Source organism: Staurois parvus, unplaced genomic scaffold (assembly GCF_062004578.1).
Source record: "Staurois parvus isolate SC_StPar_1 unplaced genomic scaffold, SC_StPar_1.0 ptg000178l, whole genome shotgun sequence".
NCBI lineage: Eukaryota > Metazoa > Chordata > Amphibia > Anura > Ranidae > Staurois > Staurois parvus.
In genome coordinates this window covers 98,913-123,499 of record NW_028317974.1, presented here as the reverse complement: position 1 = coordinate 123,499, position 24,587 = coordinate 98,913, and the positions used below count along the sequence as shown (strand labels likewise).

General features: G+C 41.3%; 1 protein-coding gene across 1 annotated transcript in view; it reads left to right on the top strand.

Annotated features, from left to right (window-relative positions):
- The window catches only part of LOC149462258 (semaphorin-4D-like), a 151,636-nt gene that overhangs the window by 104,521 nt on the left and 22,528 nt on the right, over positions 1-24,587 (top strand). The window contains exon 9 of the mRNA XM_089677137.1: positions 14,694-14,845. Within this exon, the coding sequence (XP_089533263.1) occupies positions 14,694-14,845 (152 nt within the window). The remainder of the gene's footprint in view (positions 1-14,693; positions 14,846-24,587) is intronic.

Genomic DNA, 24,587 nt, shown 5'->3' with positions numbered 1-24,587 from the left:
TGGGTCAGATTTTAGGCATGTCTGGTTTGCTGGTCTGTGGGGTGAATAGGAATAGCTTTGAAAGAAGGCAAGAGCTTCTGGCACACATCTGTGTGCCTGATTTCAACTACGTTCTTTCATGCCAGGTTTAACTGAAATTATTCCCACAACAAAAACAGCAGGGAAATGTTTGAGTAAGACCACATGCAGGTGCACTGTTCATGCCAATTCATATGAATATGGATAATATGAATCAAACAGTTGGGTTAGCCATAGTACCCTTATTACTAACTTAAAGATGTTTCATGGCAGAAGATGAAAAGTATGTTTATGGTCTGTGTGCAGATTTTTGTAAAATGTTTATATATATATATATATATATATTGTTGTGGTGGTTTATGTAAGGATATATATTATTTATAAAGGGCGTGTCCCTTTCCCTTAGATGAAATATTACAGTGCCTCCAGCCGTTAAAATACGGCAAATATTTAGTAAACCAATAATTTGGACACCTTGATAATTTGATCACCACTTATTATTATACCTTGAATTCTTTTAGCCAATATGATTTCGTACCATACACACAAAATTTGCCTTATAATAGATAAATATAAAAATTTATTTATGTACAAAAATTATATATATATTAACACAAAACACAAAAGACTGGTGATAAATGAATATTGGTACACACAATCAAAAATATATCCTACCAATGTAAGACACACTAATAATGTCTCTAACTAATTACATCAATCACAAATTTAAATGATATGATATTTATTAAATTTATTAATAATTAATAATTTCGAATATCTCAAAGGTTATATTCTTACATGCCGTGGCCATAGGCTTGCAAGAAGTAAGCCCTTGATATATGATACTCTGGTTATTAATATTCAATAAATTATGAAATATGGAAAAATTTATAATATGGCAATAAACAATTTTTTTAACAGTAACACAGTATCTGACTACATATATCTAACTATCCAATATTGTTGTAATACACTAAGGTAATTTTATGATTCTACACAACAGAGAAAGTAATTAATACAAATCAAATAAACATCTCACCACACCCGGACGTCAGACTAGGCAACTCTCCCGTGGATTTAGCTGGCAGTGGAACGCCTTTAGACTGATATATAGGCAAGTGAGAGATTCAATAGGGGAGAATGTAGGAAGTTATAAGTTTAGAGGTTTAAAGTTTTAGGAAGTTTGAAAAGATGGAAGAGTAGTTATTTCAGCAGAGATCTTCTTCAGATGTCAGGTCTTTCCATGAGGTCTTATGAGGGTTCTTCTTTTTCATGAGGTTTTTTTTCATGTTACAGCACATGGGCTTTTTATATCCACTAGTCCATTGTTCTAAGATACCTTCCCACCAGGCTTCCTGATTGGCTAGTTGAGAAATGTGTGTACATAAGCTATTTCTCACCTGCCCGCCAGGTGGCGGTCATGTATCACAGAACAATGTGAGTATTTGAGATGACTCATACCTTGGGTGGAATCTTCAGGTAATTTCAGGAATAAAATATACGGCTCTATCCAGATATAGCAGTGATCATACCTATGATATTCTAAATAGGGACCATGGAATATAGGTGTATATTCGGTTATTCCTCCTTGAAGTATCATCCTGTTTGTTTCCTGATAAGACATGTAACTAATGCTAGTTTATAATACATCTTACTTCCCATCATCTCAATACTCAAGTTAGTGATATATAGTTCCCATTACTGAGTATTTAGTGGTGTTTAAAGTCTATGACATCTTATTTATAATCTGTTTTTGTAGTACATTTTTGTAATGATATACAGTGAACTTTTAAACTTAAATGTCCTGAATTTCACCCCTTGGTTTCAGCATCAACATTTCCTCTGTGTAGGGAAAAAATCTCTGTTTGCCTAGCCCTTGTATCGGACTCATGGTAAACAATTGTTAATGCTTTCACCCTTGGTGAACAATAGTAGATAGTAATAGTTTCAGAGGTTTGTTGGTTCATCACACTCTACAGGTTTTGGTTAAGCTTCCAAACAGTTGAGTTCCCGTCTCATTATTGTTGAAATGTTTACAAGTCAGAGTCCTATGTGTTTGACTTTCTGTAGATGCATTCTTCTCACTTCCATATACAAATAGTCCTTGTTGACAGTTTAAACAATCCCATTGTCTTGGAAAAGTCTTAATTCCCTGTTCTCTTCAGTTCTTTAACTAGAATTCTTGAAGGTTTAACCAAGACAAGATTAACTCTTAACATCCGGTTCTGCTGAGCTGTTTGCTATATAACATTATATCTTGATAAAAGTCATATTTTTGACATGATTCCAAAAGCCCACAACAAAATCCCCCTTTGTTTTTGGGGTACAGGCACGTGTATAGGGGTGTCTGTATCGAAAAACATGAGTGAGGCTTTTGGCTAGGGTGATTGTTCGTCTTCTCCGGTGAAGGGAATGAAATAATAAAAAAAAATTTCCGATGATAAAATGGCAGCGGTCATGCTGGTTGTTCCTCAACTTGACTCGGCGTCTTTAGATGGACACTTCCGATGACGATCCTGGTCTTGTGATGAGGCCGGCCTGGCCTGACACATCCACCTTGGGGTCCATGGGTCCTCCGCACGACAGGTCTCTTAGACGGTCTCCTAGGCGGGTCTTTTCCTCTGGACTGGCCCTTGGTGGCCTGGGACATCAGGTTATCGTCTCCGGATCGATCTCTGGCATCTGGTCTTTCCCACAGGACATTATAGCTTCCTTCTAGGGTCCGGTCATTGACACCTCCGATCGCCGGTCTGGTCATAGTCTGGGCCTTCCTTTCTAAATTATTAAAATGAACAGTTTGAGTAATGGATATACATAAAATTATGTTACTGGATCCTGTAAGGCAAAAGATGAATTATATGTTTAAAGGAAATTTAATAATGATCTCAATATCTCCAGATAGGAATTGGTGGGTTCAGTCTTCCAACAACTGCAATTGAGACTTCGGATGGCAAGCACGTAATTGGTTAATGTGCACCCATCTATCACTGATTTCACCATACCGTGTCACCTGCAATTTATATGCGACCGGAGAGATTTTATCAATGATAGAGAACGGACCTTTCCAAGATGGAAGGAATTTCCGTTCCTTGATCTGGTCTCTTGCAAAGTTGTATAGATAGACCTTGTCACCAATCTCATATTCCTTCTTGGAGGTTTTGAGATCATAGTATGTCTTAGCACTAGTTGCAGCTCTTTCCAAATTTCGCTGGGCAAAGGCAAAAGCATATTGCAGATGTTTACGTAAATCCTCTATGTACTGGTGTGTGGTGGTAGCATTGATCAAATTTTGATCTGTAGTGCGATACAATAAGTGCTGGGGCAGTACCATCCGTCTACCTGTCATCAGTTCAAAAGATGACATTTTTGTAACTGTATTCGGAGTAGCCCTCAACGCCATCAGGACCAGCGGGAGTTTGACATCCCAATCTTTACCTGTTTCCTTAACAAATTTCTTAAGGACATTAACGATGGTCTGATTGTATCGTTCTACACCACCACTAGAGGCTGGCCGATAGGCGATATGCAATTTCCTTTTAACCCCCAAAATTTTCCACAATTTGGCCATCACTTCGCTAGTGAAGTGCGATCCTCTATCAGACTCTATCCTCTGAGGTAAACCAAAACGAGAAAATACATGATTTATTAGCAATGCAGCACATGTCTCGGAGCTATTATTTGGTGCTGGTATACATTCGACATACTTGGTGAATAAACATGTAACTGTTAACATATACCGATTTCCTCGTGAAGATTTTGTTACTGGCCCAATAAAATCCATCTGAAGGTCTGACCAAGGCATACATATCCCCCTCTTCTGGAGAGGTGCTCTGTGAGTTGGCTTGGTAGGTTGAAATTGGGGACATATTAGGCAACCTTGGCAGTATTCCTTCACATCACGTAACATATGAGGCCAGTAGGCATAATCCCGCAGGATCTCATACGTGATCTTCTCTCCACGATGACCGGAAGTGGGAGCATCATGGGCATGCTGTAGCATCAAACCTCTAAATTTAAGTGGGACGACCCATTGTTGTACGCCACCCTTTGAGGTTCGTATCAACAATCCCTGGTATAAAGAGAATTGGGATTTGGATTTCATTAAGATACGTAAATCCTCCTTCCCACTATATACTTCCTTATTTATGGGATTTTGGTTGGGATCTTCTATATGACTATAAAACAAGCCAATTATTGGGTCTTCTTTTTGGGCAGTAATTAAATCCTCACTAGGAGAATCGTGACTCCACTGTAATGCATTCGGATCACCAGCTGTTCTGGCCTGTTGCCTGGTGACAGCTTCAATCTGTACGGTACCTAAAAATTGGTCAATGTCTATCAGTTCACCGGTGATTGCCCCTTCCTTGGCTAGAGAATCGGCCAGATCGTTCCCTTCTTTCTCGGCACCTAGAACCTTGGAGTGGCCTTTGGTCTTCTTGAAGTGCAGGGTGAGATCATTGGACCTTACCAGTTCATCGATGTGACAAAAGAGCTTACCATGTTTCACGGGTTTGTGATTACTCTTGTTCATGTTGTTTCGCTTCCACCTAGGGAAATACTCCACAAAACTATTCCTGACATAATTGGAATCGGTTATGATGGCACACTCTCTGATGTTGAACTCTATAGCCATCTCAACTGCTCTAAGAATTGCAGTAAGTTCAGCAACCTGACTGCTTTTTGGTCCAAGTTTGTATCCCACAGAAATTGGGGTGACACCTTGGGTCCAAACGATTCCAATACCTGCCACTAGTTGGAGCTGTTCCCCATCCTTGTGATGAAAAGCACAACCATCCACATATACACACGGCAGCTGTTTACAGTATTCTTCATCGTAAACCTTGTAGGGAGAGAACAGTTGTTCTTCCAGAAAGTCAGTGTCCGGGGCCTCCATAACAGGCGTAGTTGCGGAACAATCATGGAGCTCGGCTAGGCCCTGGGCTACTGGACTTTCCTTGTTCTGTTTGTACCGAATTTCAAGAGGCCACCCTTGCAAAGACAAAGTCCAAGCAGTGATGCGGCTATTAGACACATTTCCTCCCTTGATACGTTCACTCTTTAAATACTGTAAAGGCTGGTGTGCCGTTTCAACAATGATTCTCTCTCCCTGAATGTAACTGCGAAAATTCTGTAATGCCCACACGGTGGACAATAGAGCTTTTTCACAGTCACTGAACTTTACTTCAACCGGGGACAAAGTTTTACTGGCATAGGCAATCACCTTACTGACATCATCACGTTTCTGGTAAAGAACAGAACTCATACTTACCTGCGTAAACCCTGTCTCTAGATAGAAATTTTTACCCCCTTCGGGATATCCGAGACACGGCGCTTGTGTGAGACGTTCCTTTAATTCCTTCATGGCGTCCTCCTGTTTCTTACCCCACGACCATTCGACATCCTTCTTCAGTAGGTGAAGCAGTGGCTTGCTTATCTCAGCGTAATTGTCAATAAACTTACGCGAGTAGTTTACCATACCTAGGAATGATCTCAATTCTTTAAGGTTAGTAGGGACTTTACAGTTCAGAACCGCCTCAACTTTCTTCTTTTGTGGGTTCAAACCTTCAGCAGTAACTTCATGGCCTAGGAAGTTTACCTTCGTGCGACACCACTGGGCTTTTTGTAAGGACAGTTTAACTCCTGCTGCTTTTAATTGGCCCAGGACATGCCGAAGTTCTGTAATATGTTTGGTCATATCTGTACTTTTGATCAGGATATCGTCCACATATGCCAACGTCCCCCTTTCGAAGGCGTCTGGCATGGCCTTGTGCATGAACACAGCAAATTCATGTCCGGAATTTATGAATCCGAAAGGCATTCTCACCCAACAATATTGTCGATTCCCAAAACTGAAGGCCAGTTTGTATTGGTCTTCCTCACTCACCTTTATGGTCCAATACCCCTGTGCACAATCCAAAGCTGTGAAAACTTGGGATCCTTGGAGCTGGGCGAGACACTGGTCTATGTATGGGACAGGCCATCCTGACATGTACACACGTTTGTTTAGCTGACGGAGATCAGCGCACAAACGCCATTGTCCATTGGGTTTTAAGATACCCAGGATCGGGTGGTTGTAGGAGCTGTGGATGGGCCTAATTATACCCCTTTCATGTAACTTCCTGATAATCTCAGCTAGAGATTCATAGGAAGCTAATGGTAACCTATACTGTCTTACGAATACTGGTGGGGCATCTGGATCTGTTTGGATCCTAGCGATGTGTAGGTCAGTAGTCCCACAATCGTAAGAATCCTTGGCAAAGATCTCTTGGAATTCAAGGAGAAGCTCTCGGAGCAGTTGTCGGTCGAGATCACTGGCACACGCGTCGGCGAGGGCCACCATCTCTTCCACTAACTCCTTGAATCCAGGAAAGCTTTCCGGCTGACCTATCTCATATGCCTCTTCAAGTTTCGTGGTGAGGTCATTGGGTATGTGATGTGTGTGTGTGTTCTCCTGCCATCCAGGTTCTTTGGGGTACTCTTGTTCTTTGATTGGGTGATCAAAGACAATTGATGTCTCTTCGATTCGACAGGTGCCATCTTTAGAATCGAATGGATAAATGGACTCTATGGTGAAAATACCCTCTGGTAATGAATGGAATGTTTGTTCAATTAATTGTTCCTCCGACAAATATTCATCGGGGATGAGTCCAATCACCTGGTTAGTGACCCCAAAGGTGTAATATTCAGTCTCCACCGCTAGACCAATAAGGGTCTCTTTGGCTAAGACGATGTCCTGATTAGACAGATTATGTATGTAAATGTACATCGGGGATTGATGTGTGTTGACTAGGGGCGTGTGTGTAATGTTCAGTCCCTCCCCCTGCATTTTATGGGAGAGGCATACTAACGCATCTGACCCCTTCAGTCTATGTCCCTTTTTAACTTGGATGGGAAGTATGAAATTATTTATGCCCTTAGGAATTGTAATCTTTTGGGCTACCTGGACTTCAACAGCATAAGGCATCTGTTGCTGGGATTTTAAAGCTAAGTCCAGATTTTGGTATTTTTCGGGGTCCCCCTTTAGTCGACTCCATAAACAGTTATTAATTAGGTCGACTTGCATTGCAAAGCGATGTAATATATCGTTGCCAAAATCAATTTTAGTTTGGGAATTATCCAAGACTAGGAACACATGGGCGGCTGTTTTGTTTCCTACAGTGACGTTTAAGAGACACCTAGCCATTGAATTGTGATCATCAGAGTCATCAAGGGAGTCTGAATTCCAATGACGCTGAGGTGTGGAGAAACGGATCATTTCCATTTCGGTCAGGTGTTTTATCAACCCATGGCTTACAAAGCTGTGTTCCTGTCTCAAATCTAGTTTGGCATATTTTGACCTATTAAGACCATTTATCCGGATGGGGATAAACAAGTCGCTGTTAACCCTTTCAATACCTGTCAAGAATTGGGTGTGATCTCCCCCTTTTCTTGGTTTATCCTCCTGATGAAAAGATATCGTAAGGATGTCATCTTGGAGGGAAATATCTTTGATTTTATCTTGGGGAATTCTATAAATGTGTTCCTCATCTCTTCTGATAGGGTTACAGTCATCAGGTTTGATAACCGTTACATCAGGAAGTTGGCTGTTCCTGAAATGGATTTCTAATGATCCAGGCCTTTCTTCCACCAGGTGGCAGTGTTGTCGGGAATGGGGAGTTTTAAGTTTCCCATATTTAATTGGGGTATTTACCTGTGACCACAGGACTTGGTTCACACAATCAACTATGGTGTTCAGCCTTTTTAGGAAGTCCATCCCAATTATCATGTGGTGCTGTGATATGCTAGCAATGATGATGGGGTGTCTCAGTTCCTTATTACCCAGTTTCAGTTTCAGCCAGGCGGTACCCATGACTTGTAAAGGGTCTCCACCTACACCAATCAATGAGCTGTCAAAACTTTTAAGTCTTGGCTTGGTGGGCATGACATTCGCCACTTTGTCAAAATGCTCCTGTGACATGATGGTTGCTTGGGATCCAGTGTCTATTAAGCCGACAATCGAAAGATCACTGGCATCCTGCACCTGCACCGTGGCATAATATCTCCCATCAGATTCAGTCAGCTCACACATGAAATTAGTGTGGTTGAAGATCTGTGGGCCCTTCAATAACATATGACTGGCTCTTATCTCACCGCATGTGGTGGACACATTACCCTTATCCTCCCTGGTGGGATTCTTGGACTGTCTCAAGACAGAAGCACAACTAGAAGTTGGTGCTCCGTCTGGCTTGTCAATCCTGATGACTTCCGATGTCGCGACTATATTAGGGGCAATAGATGGACACTGAAAAGCAGGAGAATCATTAATAATCAACAAATGGTCCCCCTTTGCCTGAGAACTAACTTCTCCATTAGTAGGCGTGTCAGGGACGGGGCACACATCTCCTGTCATTTGACTCAGTGTCCTCCCCTGTTGGTTTAAGGCTTGGTTGCCTGTTAATTCTGTGACCCTTGGTTGGTCACAGGAGCTGCTCCTAAAAAAGGATTGGATGGAAATTGAGTGACAAGCCTGTCCATTTGTTCAGCCATTTTGCTGACCTGTGCCTCTATTTGTCCAATACGCTCAGAGGAGTCATTCTGTTGATTCTCCCTCTTCTTATACTTGCGCTTGTATTTTGGACGAGACTGGTAATGAGACTCAGAGTCAGAACTACTGCTCTGATCCCGACGCCATTGTTCTCTCTGAGGTTTTGGGGTCTCCCTGTTATTAAAGGGAGCCTGGGGTACTGTATCCCCCCTTTGAGCCTGAGGGTGTTCTTGGCGTGGAGGAAATCTTTGGAAATCGGAGTTTTTATTAAAATTGGGATTCTTATTGTAATTATGGTTCCTGTTGAAATTGGGGTTCCCATAAAAATTCCCATGTTGGTTTTGGCGAGGATAATAGAACCTCTGAGGATACCATTGCCTCCTTTGATTTTCATCACTGTACTGGCCCTTACCATACTTTTTATTCTTCTCACTTCCACTACCGTAGTTCCCTGGCTTTTGCCTATCCTTTCTCACCCACTGGTTTTGGGGTGCAAAGTTATGGACCTCCTTCACTTGCTGGGTTTGAGGTGCAAATCTAGGGGAACCATTGGTTTTACCCCCACGGACTACTTCCGCATATGATTTCTTCTCTGCCTGCACATTTGGATTTGGAGGGGAAACGGTAGTGGCTGCTACTATCTTGGGGCTATTTTTAGGTTCTCTTTTTATCCCGCCCTCACTGGACTGTTGGATCGAGAATAAATAGTCACTCTCTCTCACCAACCAATCAAGAGAGCATCCCTTTCTGTAATCCTTTGCAAGTCCCAATTTTATGTAAGCAGGTAATGCTTCATAGAATAGTGTCTTGAATTCTGGCTGGTTAGGATTGGGATCCTTTTCAGCCAGGAAATAGGCATTTCTGAGGACAGCCAGAAATTCTGCAGGGCTTTGGTGAGGACCACACTTTAAATTGTAGGCCGCAGCCTTGGCAGAGGTTACAGTTTTATAAGGCCCAAATTCCATGTGGCACTTATGTTTAACCTCTCTCCAGGACTGATTGGAATAGGCCCTCAAGGTCTCAAAGAATTGCCGGTATTTCTCTTCAAACACCCATGGCAGCAATTCTATTTTGGTGTGGTCATCTCTAATGCCCAGAATCTCTAACGTCTGTTCATATGTTCTCATGTGTTCGGTGATCTCAAGGGACCCTTTCTTAGAAAACATAGGAACAGTGTCCTTCAGGAACTTAATGACCTTTGGGGTGTCATATCTCCTGAATGACCCCTGGGATTTCCCTTCCTGCCTATATGAAACCTCATATTTTTCTTCAGAGCGCTCTGGAGTGTATCTTGAAAGCCTAGGAGGTGACCTATATTCTGACCCTGACTCACTATCAGATACTTCGCTGTGATGCGGGTATCTCCGCTCATCAGCCTCTGGCTTGACTGGGTTGGTCCGTCTTTGGACCCCAGAATTTATTTGGGCCGTCAACCTTATAATCTGCTCCTCCAGAGTTTTCTGCTCAGATTTTATCAAGGTAAGTTCTGACTGGTCATGCTTATCCCCTGGGTGAACTTTAATTTTGACAGGAGATAACCTCTCTGATCTGAAGTACTTCACCTCATCTTTTAAGTCCTGATACTTCTCTTGAAGTTGTTTTAATTCCTGAAAGTTTCTTTCATATAGGTCCTGAGCACTTCGAAAGTCTCCGACCAATCTATCATAATGTTTCTCGGATTCGTCTAAACGAACACCGGCATGACCAAGCTTCCCTTTCAAAGACTCAATGTCCTGATTTTTGCTTTCTAACAAGAGGCGGGCCTCTGACAACTCTTCCCTTAGAATCCTGGTCTGCTGGGCAGCTCCAGCGGTCATGAACCATAACATGGGCCAAGCTTCTAGGAGAAGTCTGTCACGGCCTCTATCACTTTCTGCTCCAGCAAATGCCATTAAAAACCCAACAACCTGGCCCTTTTGGTTAAACAGGTCCTCAAAGGTGCCCATGGCCTGCTCTTTCTCTTCATCCACAAATTCATTATTGCTATCCCCCAAATTCAATTTCTTGCGGAGATAATTTATTACTTCATTTTCAACATACTTCTGCCAAGCACCGGCAGCTTTCCGAGCTGGCTTCATAACTTCCTGCTCAATGCCTTGAGCCGCCATATTTTCCTCGTTATGCTTGGAAGAGGTGGATCCGTGATTACTGGATGCCATTTTGATACAAAATATATGTTTGATAAAGTGTACAAATATACAATCACCAGTGCGTTTTGTGTTATGGTACGATTTCTATGGCTCTCAGCAGCGCCTCCAAATTTATGTTGTGGTGGTTTATGTAAGGATATATATTATTTATAAAGGGCGTGTCCCTTTCCCTTAGATGAAATATTACAGTGCCTCCAGCCGTTAAAATACGGCAAATATTTAGTAAACCAATAATTTGGACACCTTGATAATTTGATCACCACTTATTATTATACCTTGAATTCTTTTAGCCAATATGATTTCGTACCATACACACAAAATTTGCCTTATAATAGATAAATATAAAAATTTATTTATGTACAAAAATTATATATATATTAACACAAAACACAAAAGACTGGTGATAAATGAATATTGGTACACACAATCAAAAATATATCCTACCAATGTAAGACACACTAATAATGTCTCTAACTAATTACATCAATCACAAATTTAAATGATATGATATTTATTAAATTTATTAATAATTAATAATTTCGAATATCTCAAAGGTTATATTCTTACATGCCGTGGCCATAGGCTTGCAAGAAGTAAGCCCTTGATATATGATACTCTGGTTATTAATATTCAATAAATTATGAAATATGGAAAAATTTATAATATGGCAATAAACAATTTTTTTAACAGTAACACAGTATCTGACTACATATATCTAACTATCCAATATTGTTGTAATACACTAAGGTAATTTTATGATTCTACACAACAGAGAAAGTAATTAATACAAATCAAATAAACATCTCACCACACCCGGACGTCAGACTAGGCAACTCTCCCGTGGATTTAGCTGGCAGTGGAACGCCTTTAGACTGATATATAGGCAAGTGAGAGATTCAATAGGGGAGAATGTAGGAAGTTATAAGTTTAGAGGTTTAAAGTTTTAGGAAGTTTGAAAAGATGGAAGAGTAGTTATTTCAGCAGAGATCTTCTTCAGATGTCAGGTCTTTCCATGAGGTCTTATGAGGGTTCTTCTTTTTCATGAGGTTTTTTTTCATGTTACAGCACATGGGCTTTTTATATCCACTAGTCCATTGTTCTAAGATACCTTCCCACCAGGCTTCCTGATTGGCTAGTTGAGAAATGTGTGTACATAAGCTATTTCTCACCTGCCCGCCAGGTGGCGGTCATGTATCACAGAACAATGTGAGTATTTGAGATGACTCATACCTTGGGTGGAATCTTCAGGTTATTTCAGGAATAAAATATACGGCTCTATCCAGATATAGCAGTGATCATACCTATGATATTCTAAATAGGGACCATGGAATATAGGTGTATATTCGGTTATTCCTCCTTGAAGTATCATCCTGTTTGTTTCCTGATAAGACATGTAACTAATGCTAGTTTATAATACATCTTACTTCCCATCATCTCAATACTCAAGTTAGTGATATATAGTTCCCATTACTGAGTATTTAGTGGTGTTTAAAGTCTATGACATCTTATTTATAATCTGTTTTTGTAGTACATTTTTGTAATGATATACAGTGAACTTTTAAACTTAAATGTCCTGAATTTCACCCCTTGGTTTCAGCATCAACATTTCCTCTGTGTAGGGAAAAAATCTCTGTTTGCCTAGCCCTTGTATCGGACTCATGGTAAACAATTGTTAATGCTTTCACCCTTGGTGAACAATAGTAGATAGTAATAGTTTCAGAGGTTTGTTGGTTCATCACACTCTACAGGTTTTGGTTAAGCTTCCAAACAGTTGAGTTCCCGTCTCATTATTGTTGAAATGTTTACAAGTCAGAGTCCTATGTGTTTGACTTTCTGTAGATGCATTCTTCTCACTTCCATATACAAATAGTCCTTGTTGACAGTTTAAACAATCCCATTGTCTTGGAAAAGTCTTAATTCCCTGTTCTCTTCAGTTCTTTAACTAGAATTCTTGAAGGTTTAACCAAGACAAGATTAACTCTTAACATCCGGTTCTGCTGAGCTGTTTGCTATATAACATTATATCTTGATAAAAGTCATATTTTTGACATGATTCCAAAAGCCCACAACAATATATATATATATATATATAGTGAGGGATTAGCCCAGTAGTGGGTTGTGCTTAACCCCCTGGATGAGTCAGAACACGGTGAAAGAGGCTCAGCACGACAGCAGGATCTTGGTGAATAAGGTTGTGCTTTATTTACAGGTCTGGTGAACACAAGGTGCATATATCCAAAAACAGCAAAACAAGTACAAACAGAAAATAAAGCCTTGCCACACTGGGCATCTAACTGCAGACACAGGTTTCTATCTGCCTGTCTGGATATAGCCTATAGCTGCTCAGACACAAGGTGTTCACACGGAGCGTCTCACAGTCCAAGATCACACAGATTTACTCTCACCACAGTAATGTTTGGTTGCTTCCCAGTCTGTCCTGCACAGCAAACTGGTTCCAGGTTGGTGCATCCTCTCTAAGCAACCTGGGAGTTTTATAGAGCCCAGAGCCCTTAACCTACTACAGCTGAGCTCGTGACATCATCAGTGAGTCAAAAAGGCTCACCACACAGCACCAAAGGAGAAACAGTCAGTGTAAAGCATGAACCTGGGACAAACATACTTCCCATCCTGGACACATCCCTTAGCTCTTCTTGACCTCCTGTCACAATACACACACACACTTACTTTTTTTGTTAGTTGTGGAGTAGGAAAGGGTTAGATTCTTTGTCAAGTTTTTATTGCTTTCTGGGATTCACACCGCTTTTTGTCCAGTGACCACTGAGACCCAGACAGAGAGTAATGGAAAGTCCAGAATTTTGGTTTTCTTTAGAAAGTGAGAAAACATCTGTAAATGGGGACACTTGTTCCAGTTACGACCCTTTAATAGGAATCTTGTTCATTGTGGAGAGATTTCCTCTAGTTTCCTCTTGCGTCTTTAGGACCGGAAGTGAGCGAAAATCTCCTCAACAGGAGCTCCGTGTTAGACCTACACAGAGACTTTGAGGTTCTGTTCAAGCATCAATTGCAAACGGAATGAGGAAAGACAAAACAGAGGGCGCACAGGCCTAGTGCATTACCATAAAAAATGTTTAATAAAAAATAAAGTATGTGTTGTACTCACAAACGACAATATAGTCAAGGCACATCATAAAGACCCCCAGGGCTCTGAGGAAGAGGCAAGTCCTCGAAACGCGTCAGACTTTTGGATGTCTAAACTCCCTATTGCGGACTGTTACTCAGCGCGGTGTTGACCCAGCTGTTCTTTATGATGTGCCTTGACTATATTGTCGTTTGTGAGTACAACACCTACTTTATTTTTTATTAAACATTTTTTATGGTAATGCACTAGGCCTGTGCGCCCTCTGTTTTGTCTTTCCTCATTCAGTATATTTGGATTTCCCCGGTCCATTTGAGGGCAGCAAGGTGTGCATGTTCCAGGACATTCTTAATGTGGTTGTAGCCTGCATCGAGTCCATCCCCAAGCGCAGGAGCATTTGTGTTTGCTGATCAATTGCAAACACCTGATGATCTCTTCTTTTACATTGCCAACAGACATAGAGCATATGACTTATCTGCCCATTTTCAGTTTTCTGTAATGATCCTGCTGAGCACCCACAACTGACAATAACCTATAATTTCCAAACAGACACACACTGAAATACATTGTGTTCCTGCGAGTCTCAGCAGTCTGATTTTACAGTAAACTAAGCAGAATTCACACACTGTTCATCATTTTAATCTAAATTTTATGTTCAATACATTATTTAGTGCACCAACATTCAAACACCATTTTCACAACCCCTGCATTGGATTCCCTCCAAGTCAGCCATGGAGTTTTCATTTAAAAGCTTTTTTATGTAGTGTGTACAAGTTCTGCAATTCTTGGGGTAGTGTACTTCTATTTTGGAACATTTTCGTCTTTCATGAAACCATTTTTTAACAAACCGAAAAAGTGATCTGAATCGGTGAAGTAATGAGTGTATTTCCTTCCTTGTTTTTAGAGCCTAAGTTTGTGTATTCAGATGTGATCAGAGCACCTCCGAATAACCCAGATGGAGATGATGACAAAGTCTATTTCTTCTTCACTGAAGTGTCTGTGGAATATGAATTTTTTAACAAGCTTCTAATTCCCAGGATAGCCAGAGTGTGCAAGGTAGTTCAACAATCATTCTGCTTTATAAATTGCTTCAGTGATTTATCTTTTCTCTTCTGTTTAATTATCTTTGTTGTGTCTTCATATTAGCTACATTCTTTATCAATAAACATTTTGTTGAGTTTCTGATAAAAAAAATACGACTTATTATACAAAAGGTTCAGGCTAGGTTCACACCTCTGGGATACCATTTTGAATTGATTTTCAGTGTGACTACGGTATGTAGTGCAACTTGGATAAGGTTTGTATACTATATAAGGCCAAAATCACACTGGAATTGCAGCAAAGTAGTACCGGAACCTTTTCCAAAATCGCTGCTTACTGAGTCACATTGATGTGAACAGACACCGTTGAAAACAATGTGATTCACCTTGTGTGATTTCTGTGTGACTCATCTGAAATTGCACTAGTGTGAACCAGGCTTCAGCCCTCTTCCGCTGGTTTGAAAGGACAGGAGATTGTAAACTGCCTATCCACACCATCAGTGATTTTTGTCCTGCCCCAAGGACCTGCTGGTGAAACTTCCTCCCTTGTTTTTTCTCATATATAAATCTATATTTTCACTGATTGGGCAACATCTTTTTGATGACTGCCTGGAGAATGTGGGGGACAGTTGGAAACAGCATCCCATTTGGTGATATGTGTTTATAGCTATAAAGATATAGATATAAAAGACCCATATTTACACAAATTATGCATTCATTAAGTACCTTTAAATGATTACCTCTGTTTTGCACTAGCCACTAATCTTTTGCACATTAACATCAGTGCAGGGAGCAGGACTGTATGCCAGTGTGGCATTACTAAATTGCACAGTGCATCCAAAGCTAACAAATTTAGCTTACTAATTAGAAGATTAAGCAAAGATTAAGCAAAGTGACTTCATCAGTGAGTTGCTGCTCATTCTCTATCCAATTACAGTCTCAACTAAGCTGTATTGCTTTGACTGTTAGGAAGAAAAAATGTTCAGGATCTTTATTTGTGTCTGGTAGGGATGCCACACCATAGCAGACTATAAGCAAGTTTGTTTTCTTATACTGAGCAAAATCCTTTCTTTCTCACCCATTGAAGGACACAGCTTTATGGTTAATAAGCAACCAAGAGGTATATTACTGCCTACAGGAGAAATGGACACCAGGCAAATAGAAACTTGTCTGCTCACTACAGGCTATAACACCCCTACCTTGGAAGAATTGGTAGATTTTTTTACTATCCACAACTGCCGGTAGATTCTTGCCATAAAATCATATAAGTCTTTAGTCAATGAGCAGAGACTTTTCCAGTTCATATTTAATATACTGTTACTCTCACTGCTCAGCCCTGCGGTCGTCTCTGACACCTATGTGTTCCAGATAGCACAAGACCCAGATACTTAAGCCAGACCAGTATATCTGGGTATTCCTTGCTGAGTGTCAGAACCAGAGCTTCAGCAGTTCATATGTTCTCATCTCTGAAGACTCTGTTGACTGTGATCAACTAGCTTTCTAATGGTTACTGTATGTGACATGGTTGTAGAAACTGTTGTATCCGGAGAGCAGTGTGACGGAAAGTTTTTTTTTTGTCGTGGACTTTTCTATTTATTTATATAGGAGTGCATGCTAGTATTATAATTTGCTATTTTACACAGTACGTTGCGTCCCACCTTTTTGTTAGGACTGCTGTGGAGGGTTTAGGCTGAACTGTAATTTGAATTTTTCTACCTGTTTCCTTTGCTTAGTTGCCTTTCTTTCGGCTGATGTGCAGACCTGTTCCCCTTACTCATTATCTGCTCTATATACAAAGCTTGGAGTGGGGCTGTCTGGTAACGGCACACTGCAACGCCACCATAGCAGTACAGTTCAGCCACTTTGCCTGCATTGCTAATGCTCCGACCAGGTCACGTGACATATATGAACAGCACCACTGGCAACAGGTTAAGCAGTGGTGGCCTGGTGAGTCTATGGGCAACTGATATCATAGTAAAAGCTCCACTGTGTATATATGTATATATATATATATATATATTTATATGTGTGTGGGTGGAGTGCAGGTGCAGTAGAACTCCAGAAGCTTTATGACTTCTGCCTTGATCTGTTCTAGCTGCCCAACTCGGTGGTTTTCTCATGGGTGTTTCTCCACCTTCCTTTGTGTACATCAGGACACTCAGCTCTTTGCAAAAAGGGACAGTGCATGAAGCTGCATATATTAATGTGGATTATCCCAATCCACTCCGCATCTTCCCATTTTGTGATATTTTTTCTCTCTACATTTCATCTTTTCCATCATCAAGAGGCAGAAAAATTGAAAAGGATAACGTGATAATTAGAATTTGATTTCTTGCTATGTTTTTCCTGCTTAATGTGAGATTAAAGTCGTGTTTTTCATAAAACAGATAATATAACTTGCATGTATTTGCTGTTTAAAAAAAAAAAAATATTCCTCTGTTTACTTTTGAAAGTGTCCTCCAGCAATGCTGACACACTCCCTGTTCTATATGTTATGGCGTTACATAGGTGCCTGTGCCGCCGGGACCTATGTAACTCCATAGGAGCCCTCTCTATGCTTTCCAAACTCCATACACACAGGCAGCGCAAGAGGGACACATAGAGCAATAGTTCCCTTTGTTGCTCCCTCTGTCTGTGCAACGGCAAGACGAATGCAGGGGAGGGAGCATGTAAGGCTCTGCATTCCTCTTGCCATTGCTTGCCTTGGGAAAGTAAGGCTCTGCATTCCTGTTGCCCGTGTCTTTTCTTGGGAAAGTATACACAGCTGAGACAAACTGCAGCTAAGAATGAGCTGTTGTCGGTTTGGCTGCAGCAGAACTGAAGGGGGGCTGGTACGGTACTTACCGTATTTGCCGGCGTATAAGACGACTTTTTAACCCATGAAAATCTTCTGAAAAGTTGGGGGTCGTCTTATACGCCGGTATACGGCGAGCCGGTGTCAGGGCGACACTTTTTCGCGGGGCGGCGCGGTGGCGGAAGGGACACTAAGTACAGGGGCGGGCAGGGGACTGCTGTAGCTTACCTGGCTCCGGTCCCGGTCCCACGATGATCCGGTCCAGGAAGCGCGGCTGCTCCTTCTTTCAGTTCGGTCGCGCGGCTGCTCGGCTCCACCTCCTCACCGGTGATTGGGCGCCAGCACTGGAAAGGCACACAGGCGACCAATCACCGGCGAGGAGGCGGAGCCGAGCGGCCCCTCGAAAATCGAGTGAGGGAGCGGCCAGTAAGTGTGCAGCAGCACCATGCTGTGACACTCTTGGCACTATTCCTCTCCCCCACTGACACTAACAATGGGGCACTGTTCCTCCCCCACTGACACCAACGATGAGGCACTGTTCCTCCCCCATTGACACCAACGATGGGGCACTATTCCTCCCCCACTGACACCAACGATGAGGCACTGTTCCTCCCCCACTGACACCAACGATGAGGCACTGTTCCTCCCCCACTGACACCAACGATGGGGCACTATTCCTCCCCCACTGACACCAACGATGGGGCACTATTCCTCCCCCCCAATGACACCAACGATGGGGCACTATTCCTCCCCCACTCACACCAACGATGAGGCACTATTCCTCCCCCCACTGACACCAACGATGAGGCACTATTCCTCCTCCACACTGACACCAACGATGAGGCACTGTTCCTCCCCCACTGACACCAACGATGGGGCACTATTCCTCCCACTGACACTATTGATGGGGCACTATTCCTCCCACTGACACTAATGATGGGACACTATTCCTCACACACTGACACTAATGATGGGGCACCATCATTGGTGTCAGTGGGAGGAATAGTGTCCCATCATTGGTATCAGTGGGAGGAATAGTGCCCCATCATTGGTATCAGTGGGAGGAATAGTGCCCTATCATTGGTGTCAGTGGGAGGAGTAGTGCCTCATCATTGGTATCAGTGGGAGGAATAGTGCCCCATCATTGGTGTCAGAGCGAGGAATCGTGCCCCATCATTGGTGTCAGTGGGAGGAATAGCACCCATCATTGGAATACCATACTGAAATAGCATACCATATTGAAATCAAATCTGATGTTTTTTCATTTTTATTTGGTGTGCGTTGGAAGAGGGGTAGTCTTATACGGCGAGTATAGCCCATACCCTATATTTTAACAGGAAAAGTAGGGGGTCGTCTTATACGCCCAGTCGTCTTATACGCCGGTAAATACGGTATAACTAGGGTTAGAAAGCACTTTGAAACATGGGACAAAGTACTGCATGTACTTTGTCCCATAGGAGACAGAAATGTAAAATTTCTAATGATAAATCTTCTTTAACGAGAAGAAACTGAGTTTGAGTTTGCGACACTCCATCCAAAAATTGCTTCGAAATGCTGGCAGTCCATCATGAGGCCTTCTCCTGAGAAAAAAACTAAACAAATATTATTATAATTATTATTTTTAGGTATGTGGGGTTTTCAAATTTGACTGCAAAAGTGAAAATACACTTTAAACACTGCCTATCACTTGTATCCTTGCAACCAGGATCACCTTTAAAATAAATGGGTGTCAGTTTCCTGATTGGAGACAAAAAACAAAAAAATTTTTCACATATTCTGAGATCCAATGATTGTCATACTAATTATGAGGTGGTGTCAGTCATATTCCGTATGGAAAGCTTCAAGTGCAGATTGTAGTAACTAAGCTGCAGTTATTTTTCAGTGTGTGAATTTACTGTTATTTTGTTGCTCTGGATATATTTGCCTATCATCATTGTTCAGTGAGACCACTGATTTGCATTGTGAAAAGAAACAGTAAGGCGCAACCATTGTGTAGCATTGCAAATCAGGAAGCAGAGCCAGCATAACACTGTAAAATAATCTATACATTCCTTTTAACAGCCCAAAAGGTACTGTACTTGCTGGTTATATAGTTAGTATTTGGATTTTCTCTGGGTTTTTATTTATTTATTTTTTAATGTGTGCATGTTTGATTTCAATTTATCTTTTTAACTCAACCATGTACAAGCCTTTGCAGCTCAGCTACTGTACTTGTAATAACAGAGCTATTTGTGTCAGAGTTATTTATATGCCCCTGGCAAGGCCAAAGCTAAGTGTTTAAGAAGGATTAAGGAAGATATCCACACTAAAACCCATTTCACGAATGTTTTATGATTAAAGATAATGAAGTTTATTTTCATAAATCTGGTTTTTTTTTTTTGGTTTTTTTTACTATGTATCTCTCAGGTTGCCAGTGCTGATAACCAATTGCTTGCACATTTTTGTAGTTCCTAAGATGTTTTCCACCCCACACACAAATGATTAATTTGACACGGAAGCAATGTTTCTGTAACTTTACTGTCCTGTTTATAGCATTGAGTTTTTATTGGAATTCCAGTCGAATTAGGAAAAAAATACCTGTTCTACTTTTCAGGTTTTATAAATTCAGGATGCAATTGGTTAATATCTGTGACCTTCTATTTCCAGCCTAGGATCATTTAATAAGGTTTCCCAGGGTAATTACAAGTTAATTTATGCTTCTGAGCCCCTTATAAAGTAACATTAAAATATCTTTGCTGCCCCATTTCACCTGTAGCAATTTCAGATTTGATCTTTATTACACTTTTTTTTTTTTTTTACACGTTTTAAAGATATAATGTTACCTTACAACTGCACAGATATGGCTTAGGTGTAGGGATGAACTTGAGTATGTTTGGAACTGGGTTCAAGTCCAAACCCAGAGGTCTGCTATTATTCCCCATCCAATAAGCTGCAGAAGTGGGGTTTCACTCCCTGTAGCTGACTTATACAAAGGGTGAGGATACTCATGACATCATTAACATAATATGGCAGCTCATCAGACCAGGAATGACAGCTGACTTCTGGGGTGGAAAGAATAGTCTATTTATAGCGAGCACATATTTAAAGTTATTGCATTGTTAGCATACATTTGGCTTCCATATTTTTGGTAATGTATAGAGATTTGAGTATCAATCACCAGTGGAAGCTCTGTATTTGACACCATCGAACTCAGCAAATTGAGTGGCATTGCTTTTCTTCTATTTTATCCTTTAGATCAGGGGTGCTCAACCTCTAAAAAGAGCGAGAGCCACTTATGTGGTTTGGTAACCAGTCACGGGCCACAATGAAATGGTTCAGAATTTCTAATTTTTTATTTTGAAAAAACCTAATTAACATATCCCCCTGCAGCTTCTGAATGCCAGCAGGAGAAACTGACTTCAGGGGTTGCAGGAGGAAAATGGAGAGGATCGGTACCTGTATATGCCGTCCCCTCCATTCCAAGTGTAAAAATGTGATAATGAGGCTGCACAGGCCCCCTGGAGCATGGGGCGTGGTTGCCACTGGGACCCCCTGACACCACACCAGTGGTTGGGGAGTTGTGGTAAAAACACTAGAAATTCTGAAGGACCCTCTGCACACTGGTATATACCCTCTCCAGCAGCCTAAGAAGAATAGGAATATTTGCTTCACACATATTGCAATACATGTGTAAGCTGGCCAACTGGGTCAAAGTAATCCCTCTATGGCCAGTCCAACTCTGCTCTGCCTACGCAAATGCTACTGTGGACACAATCCCAATATAGGGGAAAAGACAAGATAAATGATAGATAAATGCATGTACTAGCTATTGGGATTTGAGCACAGGTATATCTTGTTTGTGGTAAAAACACGTCTCAACTATGAGGTTCCCCCCCTCAAACCGCAAATGTAAACGGGCCCTTTCCTGAGGCTGCTTTTCACACTGATGCACTGCGGTTTGCCCACACTGCGGGTGCAGCACAGTACATCTGCTGCTTTCTTGGTTTCCTGCAGGTTACCTGCGCTTTGCCATAGACTTCTATTAAATTTTTCCGGGTGTGGTGCACTTTCTGAAAGCACACCAAAACTCATGCTTTCAGGAGTTTGCTGACCTTTCAGAAAGAGCATCAAACCCACAGGATAAAATAGAAGTCTATGGTACAACTATATAATGGATAAAATAGGTGCAGCGCTAAAAACACGAAGTAATCATGTTCATGAGTATGCCAATAAAGTGATAGTCTGTGCAGAACTAGGTGCAAAATAGTTGTAGAATCCGCAATTAGTGCTCCAAAACGTGTGGTAAAATTTTGGTGCTTGTCAGGAGCTCATGGGTAGGAATAAGGTCCAGCTGGCCAGAGATCCCTTTAAGGTGGAGGTCAGAGGAAGGAACCAGCTGAAGGTGCGGCGGACGAGCCCCCCATGATCCTGCCAACATAGTATCCAGAGAAGGGAGTCCCTTAAAGCAGGCTTCTTCACCCGTCCATCCCTTAAAGGGATCTCTGGCCAGCTGGACCTTATTCCTACCCATGAGCTCCTGACAAGCACCCCCATACCCAGGAAGAGGATTGGCCTGGACTAGGACCCTACCCAACCTCTAGAGGAGACCCCTGGAGTGATTTTTAATGTGTATTTACTTTATGCATCTGGTGAGTGCGTAATTTTGCCACATGTTTTGGAGCACTAATTGCGGATTCTACAACTATTTTGCACCTAGATCTGCACAGACTATCACTTTATTGGCATACTCATGAACATTATTACTTTGTGTTTTTAGCGCTGCACCTATTTTATCCATTATATGTTTTTGAAGGTTTTATTACTGGTTGCCTTTGGTGTTCTAGCTGCTAAGTTGAGAGCACTCGCTTTGTTTCACTACTGTTTATTATGGTACAGCTAACCCGAAAGAGCTAACCCAATCAGTGTGAAAACAGCATAATAGTTAACCCTTTCATAGGTGTTAATATGACCATTGCAAAAGCGCAGTGCATGTGTTGTTTAATATACTTACCTCCTTTTCCTCTTCCATTTTCTGCTACCATTGCTCTCCAGGCTGCTAAACAGATCCCAGGCAAAGGGCACTTAGTATCACTCTGCCTGAGACAAGGGCCGGCGGTACAGAGAAAGCATCGGCTTATACGACTCCTGCTCCCTCCACAGCCCCTTGCTTTCTCTGCTGTTGGCTCCAGCTCGATGCACTCTGATGCTCTGGGATGGTGGGTCGGCAAGTCCAGATCATGATTAACAGAATGCTGACCCCAGACATGCACTTTCCTGGTTTTAGGTCAAGGACCACATCAGAGGGCTCTGAGGGTCACAGGTTGAGCACCCCTTCTTTAGATGTGTTTTGTCCCTTTCTAAATATCTTTTTAAATCAGATGCAAAATTTCATGCAGTAAACTACTTTTGATACTTAACGCTACCTAAGCTTTTCTCATATTTTCATTCTCTCTGCATGTGAGTGACAAGAAGACATAAGGCACAAGTTCTCACACTTGTGAACTATTCTTCATCCTACAGAGTCTCACGTGAATAATTGTTCAGCAAACAAAAAATGATCTGCTTTATTAAAAAAAAAATTGTATACTGGCAAAAGCAAGCCTTTAGGGAACAGGAAATGTGCATGTGTTTTTGTGTTATCTTAAAATAACAAGACAACCATGCAATTCATTTTTTCATGCTGTAGAAAAAAATCAGATTCAACACAATTTCTTTTTCGATGGACCAACAACTTATATCATTTCTTAAGTCTTGTTTTATGTCTATGGGTTTTCTTAGATTGGCTCATAAATGGCACAGACCTATAAGAGTGATCATCCCTGGGAACCCCGCTTATATTTCCTCAACTTATACATTACCAAGTCTTAGCTTTGGTACTTTTGTATTGACTGAAAACATTATGGTGTAAGCTAAAATTCATCCATAAAGTGAAGATGTAATATGGTGCTGCTTTAAACCTCTCTGGTGCACATTTTGTACCTTTTTTATAGAGCTTGCTAACTCATCTTAAGCTCCAGGGACACCCTAGAGATTGCCTGCATTTACTGCCTTTGAAAGTAATGTTTGCATAGGGATAGGCCCCCTATGTGATGGTGGTAGGGTGTTGCTATAGTCTTCTCAGGCATTGAGCACTGCATTTTGGAAGGGGGAAGGAGTGTGCTGGTCTGGCATATACCAATATTTGAGTTTTTAAGGGGGGCTGCAGGGGCACATTAGGTAAAGATATGTGGATGATGTGCCTGTTTAACTTTCTGTGCCATAACTTTGCTTTACAGCATGATGTTACAGATTTATTTAATTGTAGAGTAGAACGCAATATTGTATTGTGGATTCTCTTAATGTTTAAAACATGAGGATCTACTGAAAAACATGTTTTCTCACATAAAAAGGTTCTGTTAATTAAATATTCCATTGTACTTCTGGAAGCTATTATAGTAGAATAAAGGTGTGTTCATTGTAAAGGCCTGTATTATTGTAATCTTGAATAAGGAAAATTTATAAAAAGGTGTATAATTCACATTGTTAACCTAATGTAACCAGCAATCATCAGGTTTAGGTGCCTGTGTGCTGATGATGATATACTTCATCGAGCTTAGAGTTATCAGCTAACCAAAAATAATGATTATACTGCTGCAGATGTCTCTGACACCCCATAAACATTAATTTGCAATTTGGGAATCAGGCTATGTTGAAAATGTATTTGAGCACCCCTTGGCATATTTTCTGTAAGTGTTATGGGATGCCTCTGACAGGCTGTGTTTTGTCTTAACTGGTGATGACAGGTGGAAATTCATACTAAGCTGTCATCACTCACACTAAAAAATGAGCCCAGCTGCCGACTTCTATCATATGCTGCTAGAAAGGCTGCACTGCTTTGTCAGTGACAGCATCCATTGTGTACAGTGATGTGTTTTATAGGTCTTCCAGAGCCTCTTCAACAATTGTTAGAATGCTGAGATCTTGCCTTAATTACAGTGATTAAATT